The 14174-nt window shown below is 40.4% G+C and overlaps 1 protein-coding gene across 8 annotated transcripts in view; it reads left to right on the top strand.

The window, feature by feature from the left end:
- Positions 1 to 14174, top strand: part of LOC141440823 (uncharacterized) — a 184823-nt gene that overhangs the window by 58374 nt on the left and 112275 nt on the right. For 7 of the 8 annotated variants that reach the window (XM_074105383.1, XM_074105381.1, XM_074105379.1 and 4 more), the window contains 6 exons: positions 1347 to 1515; positions 3455 to 3622; positions 6644 to 6694; positions 7283 to 7633; positions 8317 to 8445; positions 8740 to 8898. In XM_074105383.1, the coding sequence (XP_073961484.1) occupies positions 1347 to 1515; positions 3455 to 3622; positions 6644 to 6694; positions 7283 to 7633; positions 8317 to 8445; positions 8740 to 8898 (1027 nt within the window). The remainder of the gene's footprint in view (positions 1 to 1346; positions 1516 to 3454; positions 3623 to 6643; positions 6695 to 7282; positions 7634 to 8316; positions 8446 to 8739; positions 8899 to 14174) is intronic. The other variant, XM_074105380.1, reaches the window with a different exon arrangement.

The following is a 14174-nucleotide window of genomic DNA, read 5'->3' as shown; positions in this document are numbered from 1 at the left end:
AAGACACAAAAATAACTAATTAGGGAATTATGAAGGTTGTCTTCGTCGCTACCCAAAAACGACGGAACACCACACCCTTCACCAGAAGTCGGAGCGCAGGAACATCTGCTGGTGCTTGGCAGGCACTTGGAGTCTAAATGAGCTGAAATGAGCTGATGATGTTTTAGTTTTACTTATGAACTACAAACAGTTACTTTGCTCACCTGCGTACCTTGTACTAGCTACGTCTACGCAATAAAAGTGTGTTTATGCAGGTCCTCCACCACTGTAGGAACACACAAAAATGTTAGACTTACCTCTAGTAGCATGTTGAACAGTTGTGATGCTCTGAGGATGGACTCTGGTTGAGTTCTAAATTTTAAGATTGGTTTTTTGGAATCTTTTTGTATTTTTTTTTTTTTTACTTTTAAATAAAACCTAAATTGAAAATACAAACTGAAATATAGATGCACAGAAAAACCAGAAAAATAAGACAAGCACTGGGAATCGAACCCAGGTCCTCGGCATTCCGTGCCACGTGCTAAACCGCTATACCACTGCTGGACTGTTATCCAGCAGCAGCAGTTGTGTTGTCTAGCAGTGGTGTAGCGGTATAGCACGCGGCACGGAATGCCGAGGACCTGGGTTCGATTCCCAGTGCTGGTCTTATTTTTCTGGTTTTTCTGTGCATCTATATTTCAGTTTGTATTTTCAATTCTAAATTTTACATTTGTTGTATATGTAGATTGGTATCGTAGGGTCGTGCGCCAACAAAGTTTGTTTATAGTTCTCTATATTCGCCTCGGCGGGACAACAGTCGCTTGCTTCCTGGCCAAGGCATTAATGGGTAAATATTCGGGCAGTCATTATTCACAACATCTTTCTAACGTAATTTAGAATTAATTGGTGTTAATTTAATATTGCCCCAAGCACTGCTCAGCTGCTGTATCAGAAATGATGATATAGCTAGGTTAGAATAGCCGAAGAGCGAAAGAATGGCAGTGAGTGGGCCACATTGCTTGCATGATTGGTGGCCGACAGGGTCAGTAGGTTCCCGAGTGTCGTCTGCGGACCGGGAGACGAGCTGTCGGTAGGCCTCCGACAAGATGGAGCGACGACCTGGTTAGGATCGCGGGATCGTGTGGACGCGGAAAGCGCAAGACCGGTCTGAGTGGAGAGCCTTGGGGAGGCCTATGTCCAGCAGTGGACGTCTTTCGGCTGACATGATGAAGCACTGTTCTTCAATATGCGTCGGATGTGAATGTGCTTATTGTATCAATTTCTTTAGAAATCGGAAAAAAAGTGTTGAGAATAATGACGGTGGTTCCAACGGCCGTATATTCGTCCTAATCCACTTGGTGGTCCAGGTACGGTACGGGCGCGCTCCACCAGTCGCCGCTGTCGCTGCCGGCGCGGGGGCCGGGGCGCCGCGCGCCCGACTCGGGCTCCGTGTCGCTGGACGGCGCCGCCTCGCCGCGCCAGCTCCGCGCCAGCCGCGACCTGCTGCACAGAGAGAGGGACGACTTGCAGCAGCAGGTGAGGACAGACCTCCATAGTGTTCTTAATAGTCCTTCATCGGCTATCAGCCGAAAGCATTGGCGTGCAACGGCTCAGTTCCAGGGTAGACAGCTGCTAGTTTAAGACATTTACAAAACGGACATTCAAAAGACATTCACAAGGAGTCCTTCAAGTATTACGTAGAATTTTAGTCATTTTTAACCCCCCCCCCCTTGTCAGCGGAAGTCAACAAAACCCTACCCCCCCATATGCTTACGTAAAGATTGTTATATATATTTTTATTCAGGTTTGTTTATTGTTTATTCATGTGAATTTGTTGCAAGTAGGGTAGCCATATTTGGTTGAATTAAAACCTACTACATTTTGCAAAAATAAAAAGAAATAAAATAAATAAATATTGCTGACGTAAGCACCATCTCAACTCCCCGGCCCCCATGTCATCAGATATAAGCAAAGCAAAGACCTGTTTACGGTTTGTACTAGTGCTGCATTCTGACGGCAAAACATTGCAGTAATATTCTCTTTTGCATAATACTCAAAGATGCGATCTCTGTTTTGAACCCACGGTCCTCTGCTTAAGAGGCCTTAGGGCAAATCACGGCTGTAATCAGTAGCGACTTTAAGGTAGGGCGCGGTGGGGCGACCGCCCAGGGCGCTGGACTTAAAGGGGCGCCTGAAGTCTATACCTTCTAGAAAATTCCCAATATTGGGGCGCCGTGGAAATCTCGCCCAGGGCGCTGGAAGTGCTAAAGGGGCGCCTGAAGTCTATACCTTCTAGAAAATTCCCAATATTGGGGCGCCGTGGAAATCTCGCCCAGGGCGCTGGAAGTGCTAAAACCGACATTGGCCGTAATCGCTCTGTAGTCATCACTTTCATGTTTCACAAAACACTTGCTATTTGGCTTGTTATTTACCACTGTATTTGTTTGGTACCACGCGGATACCAGGTGAGACGACTGACCGACTCGCCAGTACACAAGGTGTGCTGTCAAAAGGTAAATTGTATGTGGCAAATAAATGTGATTGTGGCATGATGGAATTTATCATTTGATATAGGTGGTGCCACAAGAGTTGAAATGAATACCGGGTGTGGCCTGTAATACGAGCAAAAATTTAAAACATAGATTGTCCTCGTCACACTAAACAACATTAGTTCAGCGACTTTTAAAAGTAATGGAGTCATTGAAATTTCCTTTTTTCATACAAATTAAATACTGCTATCAATGTACGCTATCCTAGAACACAACTGACGTCGCCTGTCACGCTACAAAAATCAAGTATTTTGCTTTACATTGCTTCTTCGAATAAACTTAAAAGTGTAATAAAAATTAAAAAACTAATTAGTTTTAAAAGTCGTTGAACTAATTGCACATTTAGAACGAAACCGACACAATTCAATATGTTCTCAGTGTTCTCATTATAAAACTCAATCATGTGCTGTTTTATACAAAGTTTATTTTAGTAATGTGAGTATTTCGAATTGTGTCGGTTTCATTCTAAAGGTGCGTATGTTGTTCAGTTTGAGGAGTATGATCTATGTTTCAATTATTTGTTCATATTACGGGCCACACCCAGTATAACACACGCAGCTACATGAAGTACTATTTGCATGAAAGAAGAATGAATAAAATGAATGAATGGCGTGTTCTTGTCTGCGTGACCTCAACTCTGGTGGCGGTACCAATACTTTAAATTTTAATTTATTTAGGGTTAGTTTCTAGGGCATTCTTTTTTATTGTGCTATTTTACTTAAACTTTTTATTATTCTAAGCTTTGTCTCTTTCGTGGGCATGATTGTATGGATATTATATTTGTAGTTTTAAAACTTTCACTTTGATTCGTTCTCCAGAGGTGTTGGTTCTCCAGGATAAATAATTGAATACCTGGGCGACCGAGCTTTGCTCCGATTTTTTTTTCGTTAGTGTGACATTCCATTAGTTAACCGCTGTTGTCACAGTTGGAAGCGGCGAATCGGCAGCTGCGCTCGACGCGCTCGTTCGTGGAGGAGCAAGCGAGCGAGCGCGAGGCCGAGCGCGACGAGTTCGCGCGAACACTGCAGGCGCTGCGCGACGAAAACGGCCGGCTCGCCGCGAGGCTGCAGACCAACGCCGCCATATTGACCGAGGTAACACCCCAGTCTGACAATGCATTGTGTTTATAATGCCGCTTTTGATTCTATCTAGACAGAGATATAGGAAGAAGAGAAATGTTGCTTGATAGTTGATTGACCCAAGTGTCATTTTACGGTTGTCCAGGGCCATCAGATATTTCGGAGTGGACAAGGAATATCGACACATGCACTCTATTATTAAGGTGTTAAAGTTAATGTTTCGATATTTCTGAATACCTTGGCCGTTCCGAAATGATCTGATGGAGGACTGTCCATAAAATAATATCATATATCATCATTCCAGTCTGTATACATACATCCGTTGGGCACTGGCCTCTTCTCAGTTTGTGTTTAGTGATATTTCTTTTCTTCTTATTAGTTCTGTGGGTCCAACAGTAGCGTAGCATGGTCTGACTGCAGCTTAACGCAGACATAATAAAAAAATACACAAAAAAAAAACAAATTTATTAAAAAATTAAATAAGGATGCAGTTGAAAGTATGCCAACCTCGAGGCGGTGCCCCTTCCACGCTCCGCCGCTGTCGCCAGACACTGTTTTACTTAGCATGCGATTTTATTTGTTTTTACCAGCATTACGATGCCCAATTTTTTTCGGGTGCCCCGACTGGTTTCAAACCCTCATCTACATCACCCGCGTCAAGAGCTCTATAAATTCCACAACGGAACTCCCAAGCATCGCATAGTGACGTGTGGTGCCATCACGTTGCGACACTTGCGTTCCAAATTGCATTGGAAAAAAGGCGTAAGAAGTGATGTAGGAACTGTATCACTTCTGTTTTTTAAGCCAGGAGATACAAGTTCAAATCCCGTCCGGTGCTCCCGAAAGTCTGTTTCGTCTTTCAAAAATCTTAGCATGTGATTCTTTGACGCTTTTATAGATGTATATCATATTGGTTTATGTCTTACAAATGGTAAAGAACGGTGCCATTGATAAAAGGTGCGTTTGAAGTTACAGTCTTGCTTGAGTTTAGCAATTTAATTTGGTTGTAAACTAATTCCAAACGTGACACAAATTTCAAACGGACCGCACGATTCTAACGCCATCTAGCAATAATCCCTCTGCCAGAACCAATACGTATATTTATTTTGGTGTATGTTGATAAAAATCGTTAATTCATTCAAGAACATCGTTACTCAAAATCGATAAGAACTAAATTGAGCCTTGGTTGACGTTCACATAAAAAAATTAACGATTTTTAGGTAGTACCTTTGTTTCGAAGCAGAATGAGTTCTGTAATAGGCTTGTTGGTGCGTCATTTTTGCCAGGTGTGATTTGTTTAATAACATTAACAACTAAATGAAACAAACGCAAGCATGACTGTCACGTCAAACGGGCGTCTCGATACAAACGCCATCTAGCGATATATTTCGCCTATCGAGAAACCCTTATTGACTATGATTGAATTCTTGGTTCTTGTCTTGCACCAATCGATTTCCGCTTATTCATAAAAGATCATAAAGCGTAAAGAAAAATGATGTTTAGTCTGAGCCTGCGCTCTGAGCTTTTGTGAATAGGGCTTAACTTAAGTGTGGTTTCGGAGTTATTGTTTTAATCGATAATGGTACGGTCAAGGACTTTAATTCCTGAGCCACAATGGAACCATTTCACAGTAAACGTCACAGTGACATCGCATTAATTAACAATGAGAATTGTAATAACTTTTTCTTTGAAAAGGTTCTATAGTGGCCCACGAATTAAAGTCCTTGAGCGTACCATTAAATGACCAGTGTCCTAAAAATATCTAATTAGTCTGTCAGTTACATTATCAAAAAAAATTGGCCACGTATTTTTTCCTTTGCTCATCAAACAATAGTAGATTGTAAACGAGAGCATAAAACGAGCCATTTTACCCAAGACGTTCATATAGCCACCCGAGCCGGTATGGCGAGGGTGGATAGACACGTCGAGGGGAAAATGGGTTTGATGCTCGAGTTTCACACTCTGCTTTTCACTTCGATTGCGAGGAGATGAAATAACAACAGTGGAAACCTTGTTCTCTTACTTACACCGTAGATAATTTTTATTTTTCATGCATGGGTAATATGATTATAAATATTTAGTTTTATTGATTTATTTCATTGATTTTTAGTTTTGTATTAATTAAAAATTATTTGAATAATATACCTACCTACATAGAAACTTTTTTGTTTATGGCTGTTAACACCTGATTGCCTTGGTGTTAGACGAAGATTTTACTTTATGCACTAGAGCATAAAAAGTCATTTTATGTCGCCTAGATCCAGCATAAACACGTATTTTACGAGCATGAAAAGTGAACAAAAAAATCATGAATATATAGCCAGTTAAAGTACCGCGTACGTGCGACCCTTTTTAGCATGGAGTGAAGTTACGGGCTCCCTCGCGCAGGTTTGACGCGCTTCACCTGTGTAATTTTTTGTTTGTCAAAAGAAAAAAAAAACATGTCCGATATTTTCTGATATCCAACTGACGCAATAGGTAAATAGTTTTTTTTTACTCTGAAACTACCCAATTGCATGTTTTTTACACTATTCCTGTTAGCACCTTTATGTGTAGTCGACCCAATTCCTTTATGACCCAAAGGTTCAATGTCGAGCCTTGTTTATTTTTCTCAAAATGTTATCTTCTGTCAAAGTAAAATGTTAATATTAAATTGGCAATTGCCTGGTCGACTATACAACACTTTATAATATTTAAAAACTGACAATACGTTTCGTTTACTGCAATTATCAAAAAAAAAAACTTTACTTGGAGCAAAAACAATTTGGTATTTTACAAAATATGAAAACTATGTCACAAGAAGTTTTCGCCTTTGATCATGATACTATTAGACCATTTTAATTTGCCGCAAAAGTGACTTTGTTAGTTAAAATGCAATTAATCGGTTGAATAGTGCAAATTATGGGTGTGGGATTCAGGAAATTTTAATTCCAATAGTTTGAGATACAAGTCCTGAATAATTAAGAGATTAAAAGGTTAATAGTACGAAACGTGTTGTCAGTCAGTTTGTGCACTAACACCGGCTCGGGTTTACAGATAGTAAGTCTGCGTTCCACTTGTCACTACTGTCAAGAGTCTAATGCACATGTAAGTGTCCGCTTGTTTGTATTTAGCACCGTAGAGCATAAACTTTCTGTTATGTTTCTTAGTTTGTTTAGTTGTTACAGTGAGTACTTATTTGTTTAAGTTTGCAATTCTAAAAATACTAATAGGTTGTGGATTTCACTAATAATACTTGTTGTCCTGACCTTTTTTTTACTCAATATCAAACAGGTAAATTTTACTTTATGATTGTTTTTTACTGTTAACTTTTTTTTTAAAGTATTTCTTTTGTTTTTGATAATGATCTATCTATTGAAAACAACACCATCTCTCGTCGCAGATGAGCAGATGATGTTCTATAGGAACATTCATCTATATCGTACAGATATATAGATAGATGGCGCTCAGTGACGAAATTAGCGAAACAGTATTAAATAACTGTTTCGAGAACACATTGAGATATTTCTTATATGACAACAGTCAGGTTGGAATATAATTATGATGCTTGATGAAGCACGCGTCACAAAATGATGAGGAACTGGGTTCGATTCCCAGCTCCAGCTATATTTCTCTTTTTTAATATTCTAATTCGGTATAATTTTGGATAAATGTACTATGGTCATCAAACTCTAGGTCGAGCAACTAGAAGCCCAAACTCGCGACATGAACAACATAATAACTGAACTAGAAACCCGTAAAGCTGCTACCGATGAAGAACTAAAAGCTACCAACGAGAAAGTGTCCCTCCTAAGAGACATCATAGCTAATCTAGAGAGCCAGCTTGAACAGAAGACCACGCATGAAGCTGTTATACTGGAACAGTTGGAAGAGATGAGGCGGACTATAGACGAGCGAGACGGCAAGATGCGAGGGCTGTTAGGAGAGCTGGAATCGCTGAGGAGCGAGAGAGCAGAGATGAGTGAAGTCGCATCCGTCAGTGAAGCCGACGATCGGGCTGACGTATTGGAGAAGATTAAGGAACAGGTGTGACTTTTTTTTTTAGAAATAGGGGTTGTATGTGAGCCAGTTCAAGCAAAATGTTGATACAAGCAAAAGTGTGGTGAAAAAATAATGTAACATTGAGGCTTGTGTCACAACTCTTTTTTGTGTGACAGATATCTGTGATGCCGTCTTACAATAGCATAAAGATTTATGTATAGTTCCTAATTGACGACCGGATGGCCGAGTGGTTAGAGAACCTGCCTACGAAGCTTGAGGTCCCGGGTTCGATTCCCGGCCGTGGCAGATATTTGTATGAATAATACGAATGTTTATTCTCGGGTCTTGGATGTTTAATATGTATTTAAGCATGTATTTATCTACATAAGTATGTTTATCCGTTGCCTAGTATCCAGAGTACAAGCTTTGCTTAGTTTGGGGCTAGGTCAATTGGTGTCAAGTGTCCCATGATATTTATTATTATTATTATTGTTAAACGTGAATGTAAACTTAATTTACGATTAGCATAGGTCCAAGAAGCCTTCATGGTCCAAGAATGAGAGGGAGCCATAGCTCCCATCGGGCCCAGTGCGGATTGAGAACTTCACGCACTAAGCATATATCTTTGCTATTTTACCACTAGGGCACCACGGCTTTTTTCATGTTTAAATAATAAGTATAATATGTAATTTGTATGACTTTATTAACCGGTTGTTTGTGTGTGTCAGTGTGGTTGGCTGGAAGAGAAGCTCCACCGGCGCACGCGGCGGCTGGAGCGAGTGCACGAGACCTGCTCCGCGCCCTGTAGCGAGCCTAGCGAGGACGTCTCCATACGGGACCGCCAGCGCGTGGGGGAGGTAACTGACACATAACATTAATGTCACATACACCTTGTAATGTCACACAGGCCCAACAGATACAAACACCACATGAAAAACTGAATCTTTTTGAACTATTTATCAATCAATTTTATGAATACACGACTTTATTAAACTGACATTAAAGTTGTGTGATCTTTATTGCTTTGGACATATAATTCCCTTTGTTGTCAACGTGCAAGTGCCTTTACGTCTATAAATAGTTTGTTCGGTTCCTTGCTCTTCTTTGAAGTGGGGAATACGTGGTCGCTGATAAATGATGTTTTTGGGTAGGCCCCATCCCCGGGGGAGTCGTCCCCCCGCTGGGCGGGCATGGCGGAGCTGCTGGGCGTGTGGGAGGCGGCCGAGGCGCTGGCGCGGGCCGAGGACGCCGCGCTCAAACGCATCGCAGACCTCGACATGCAGCGAGCGCAGCTTAGAGACGTTGCTCAGGTAAGCTTGAGGACCTTTGATTTATGTCATTGGCGCGCATTGGATCAGTCCCAGGGTAGGCAGTTGGTATTTTGCTGCCTACCCTGCTGTCTACTCAATGCACGCCATAGACGTCATGTTTGTTCACATGGGTCGGATTTAAGTCGAGGGACTCGCCTACCCTGGGATTTCCTCCCCAATAGACTCGGCTTAGCGAGGGGCACGTCTCCCCGGGAGTACTCGCTTCAACGCCTTCCTGGAGACCCGTCTCCCCAGGGATCTGCCTCCCAGCGGACTCGCTTCCCCAGGAGACTTGGATCAGGGGAAATGTATCGCCGAACTGGATATCCAACTGGCGCTGGTGTGGGATGTTGTTTGAGTATACATTATTTTTATCTTGAGGATTTGCTTCGCTAGAATACTCGTCTTCTAAGAAGACTGGTAATCAAAAGACTGAACATCTATATTTTTAAATTATTACTGCTTCGTCTTGAATTCACAGTTTACGCCTTCCCTCAAAAGCAGGTCACAAGCCCTATTTTCAAAGAATATTTATAAGTTTGCTAACGAACTGCGAATTTGTTAACGACATAGAAACAGATCCAGAGTAGTTTATTTTGTCAATCAATCAAATCAGTCAATCAATCAAATCAGCCCACTGCTGGGTAAAGACTTCTTCATTGTCACGCCTTTCTTTTTAATTTTCTGCATGGGTTAAACTACTATACCGCCGATGAAAGGAAAGGAACTATTATTAGCTAGATATCCCACTCACTGGAACCGAACACGTGTCGCAGCATTTCCCTATCTCCAGCCGACCTTGCAGCCGCGCTGGCGGTCGTCCAACGCGGATTTAGTCGCTCATGTTGTCGCCATCGTATTAGGCTAGTGTAAAGGTAGAGTCGACGGTTTCATACTTGTTTTTTTACAGCTCACATAAAATAAAAATACTTGTTTTTATCGTGCATCAAAAAAGCCGGTTTTCGTGCGTGTCGGGTTCCGCGAAGTTTAAAGTACTATACTAATATGCGAAAAATATTTAATAATAAGGCTCCGTTTCCAGCACAGATGTGCGAGGGTGTTTTGCGCGGAATGTGTTTTTCATGAACCAATAGAAAACCTTCACTTACCTAGCCTCGCTCTGCTCAATTGTTTCAAGCAGAGCGGTGCTGTGCGAGGATAGGTAAATTAAGCGTTTCTTCTGGTTCATTAAAAACATTACTCGCAACTAGGGATGTCACGAATATTTGTATTCGAATTCGCATCATTTTAAACATTCCATCAACATTCGCATAAAACGACGTGTTTGCCTGCGCCGGCCAGCGGCCGCCGAGACGCCGACTCGCGCATGCGCAAAGCGCGCCAACCCGTATTACGTGATTAATTTATACCAATAGAAAGCACTTTTACTTGTGACAGTGGCTTGTGATTGCTTGATTAGTTTTGTTTTAGAAGTTAAGTTTTAGTGTTCTCCCTCAATTTCGCATTCGCACATTCGCATCCCCATTCGCATTCGCGAATTGACATTCGTGTCATCCCTACTCGCAACACATCCTCGCACATCTTTGTTGAAAACGCAGCCTTAGTTTTGATCGCCTATGACTCGTAAGGCTGTGAGGAGATCCTGGTTTTTCACCGAAAATATTTTTCCGTAATGTTTGATTTCCCAGCTTTACCTTTTCCACTTACCAGTCCGGAGCGCGCGACCAATATGCCTCAAACCGTCCAGGTTTTTTTATCGACGGACGAAACGCGCGGTGTGTCCACAATTTTTTAACTACAAGGTTTTGAATAAAGAGGAAATACTGAGACGTAAATTACCGTTTCAAAGGTTACCGATTGAATCTGTAATCGTTTATACCGGGTGTCCTTATAAATGGGTTATCCGATCACTGGGTTTGGGAAAAATATTATAACCATCATGCATGATTTTAGCTAACGGTTTAGCTTGTAACTATGGGGGGGGGGGGGGGTAAGATCGCGGGTGAGCAAAGTAGTTGTTTTTAGTTCATTGTAACGTCTTATTACAGAATCAATATTCTATCTTAGTCTCACAGTGCTTTGGTTTTTACTGCCATGCTGTGAAAACTGGGAATATTACTGCTATTTAATGCCGTCAGAGTGCAGCACTAGCACAAAACCGTAAACAGTTCTTTTGAGTATCCTAAAAGCCATAGTATCATATTATTTCAAGATTTTTTTTGCAAATATAGCTGTCTCTATCGATGTAAAATATAATGTTATTTTGTTACTAATAAATATATCATGATTTCTAAAGGTACTAATATATACTAATACTCTTTGGTCATAATCTGTCATGGCGGCAAAATATAAAGAGAGCTGACGTTATCATGGGTTTGCGCTAGTGTCGCCCCCTGCGCAGAGCTTTGCCAAATATGCCCTATTGAAATAAATAAATAAGTTTAACGTTACTTGATTGATGGATGTCCTAGAAAACATCCTACAAGCGTTCCATAATATATGAAATTGTCTTTGAGTTGTTATTTGTTGCCTCAACTTGTTAGTGTAATGAGGTTCATTATTGAAAGTGTTTTATCTCACTCGCGAGCATCTCTTACTCACCGTATATTTGCGCTGGGAACGCTTGCCAAACTTTAAAGCCAGATTTTCATTGTCACGGAGATTTTCAGTTATATTTTCTTTGTCTAAAGTTAGAATTTGTCATCGTAAAGAATAAACGAAGGCGCCACTTTCTTTGTACAAATTTTTACGCGAATGTCCCAAAAATAGTTAAGCATACTTATAATCAGAGCCACGGCATTTTTGATCTGTCACATTGACAATGTCATAATAATATTATCGAAAAACGCTCGATTTTAATGAAAATTTGCACTTTAAAGTTGAATATTTCGCAAACACATTACTGAATCGAAAATTCGTCTTAGCAACCACCTAATGGTTTTAAAAGATCTATCCAACGACACCCCACACTATAGGGTTGGATGAGAAAAAAAAAGTCACCTCCACTTTACATGTATGGGAGGTACCCTAAAAAAGTTTTTTTAAAAAAATTTTAGTGTACCATTTTGTCGGCATAGTTTACATATATATCCGTGCAAAATTACAGCTTTCTAGCATTAATAGTCCCTGAGCAAAACCGCGGACGGACAGACAGACATGGCGAACTATAGGGGTTCCTTTTTTGCATTTTGGCTCCGGAACCCTAAAAACCCGCTTGCTTTCACTTCGCTTCCAAAAACCCTGTAGTGTGCAGTGAGCTTTACTAAAATGCAGCATACAAATAGAACGTAATTCAAGTCGAAAAACAAACACTTTTATTATCTCGACGTACTCCATATGGGAACCTTAAAAATATTATAAGCTCAGGGTGGTGACCCAGCCGTGCACTGCCGGTTTAAAAATAGGTACAATTTTATCACAAATACTTTAACGTGCGCGCAAGACCAGAAAGACGATTATTAGTGACGAAAAAAATATATCGCGCGTGTCAAATTAAAATATGATTTACTGTCAAACATTCAACACGTTTTAATTCATAATTTTAAGGCGAAAGCTGTATTTTACTCCCAATAAGATGTATCCAACATCTTCATTCAGTAAAAAAAAGATTATTCGGTGTAAAAAATAATTTATGGTGATTTTTGGAAAAGTCCATGAAACTGCATCTTTTTAATGCTTTTCGCTATGGAGTAAGTATGGAGCTACCTGCGTGTGACGCACATGCTAGTTTTATTTTCTTGGACAATTTTCAAATGTTCATACCACTGTAAATAAAAGTGGCCTAAATATTGTTTTCCGATCGATAACTCGCATCGTGAAACATTTACTTGTAAAAATATTCAAATACCGTATTAAATCTACTAGCTTCGCAATCCATCAAGGTTTTAAATAAAATATATCCTTTAGAAGCACTCTTAATTGAAATTTACTATGTACTTCGTATTGTATGCCCCATTGATACCAAAAACAGCCGTACGAAATTGTTTCTTATGGGTTTGTAATAAGGCAAAGTAGTTGTTGCGGTATTGTTCGAGTCAGCATTTGATCGAAATGGCGTTGATTCATTTGGCAGGTTATCAAGATTAGTTGAGACTCAAACGAACGGAGCGTGTGTGCACTGAAAATACGTAGTACGAGAGAAGATGGAATATATTATTGTTTAAAATACAACTGCTATGGTACGCATGAATCGGTTTAAAAAAAAACTAGTTTGACGTAAGAGGAGTCAGATGAGATATGTAAAATTTGCAGGTGGTAGGACCTTTTGCAAGGTCTCCCGATTGCTACCACCATCTTGCTCGCTAATCCTGCCGTAAAGCAGCAGCGCTTCCATTGTTGTGTTTCGGCGTGGAGAGTAAGACAGCCGGTGAAATTACTGGCACTTGAAGAATCCCATCTTAGGCCTCTAGGTTGGCAACGCATCTGCAATACCCCTGGCGTTGCAGATGTTTATGGGCAGTGGTGATCTCTTACCATCAGGAGACCCACTTGCGCGTTTGCCATCCAGTCGAATAAAAAAAAAGTCCAACTCGTGCGTGCCATAAATCCTCGCTTCTTGTAAATCTTTACATTATGATATTACATAGTTAGTTATGCGGTATAAAATAAAGTCACTACCCGCCGTCTGGTGTAAAAATGGGTATGAAAAATTTCTTTTTTTTAGAGACTTTACCTGTAGCCGAGAAAGCGAAAGCGGTGAGTCGCTAGTAGATTTTACTACAGTTTTATAACCATCAAAGTAGCTCCGATTTTTTGAACCCTGATTAAGGAACAAACAAGCTTGTTGCTTTAGCCGTTAGGGGATTGACGAGGACGTCAGATTGACGGTTCGCGTGTTGTGAGATCATTATGACCACGGCGCGAGAATAACATCTGCTATAATTAACTAAAGGAGAGCTAAACTATTAGTGTTTTGATGAGTATGAGTATGAGTAATGCTTTATGAACTATGAGTAATGCTCTAATAATAAAAGAAAATGAATAAATAAAATTAATGTCATGGGCCACTTGACACCAATTGACCTAGTTCCAAACTAAGCCAAACTTGTACTATGGATATTAGGCAATGAGAAAAATTACTATTAAAAATGTATTTTTTTATATGATTACTTCGTCTAATTTCAAGTTTGGCCTGCAATATTGGCTGAAATTGATTTGATTTTTACCGCTTTAGATCGGATGCAGCAATTCATCTTTTTCCTTAGAATCCGTACTAATATTATAAATGCTAAAATAACTATCTTTCTGTCTGCAGCCTTTTCATACTTAAACTGCTGAACCGATTTAGATTAAATTTGTCATGGAGATGGACCCCA

Source organism: Choristoneura fumiferana, chromosome 23, assembly GCF_025370935.1.
Source record: "Choristoneura fumiferana chromosome 23, NRCan_CFum_1, whole genome shotgun sequence".
Lineage (NCBI taxonomy): Eukaryota > Metazoa > Arthropoda > Insecta > Lepidoptera > Tortricidae > Choristoneura > Choristoneura fumiferana.
This window is presented reverse-complemented; position numbering and strand designations above follow the sequence as displayed.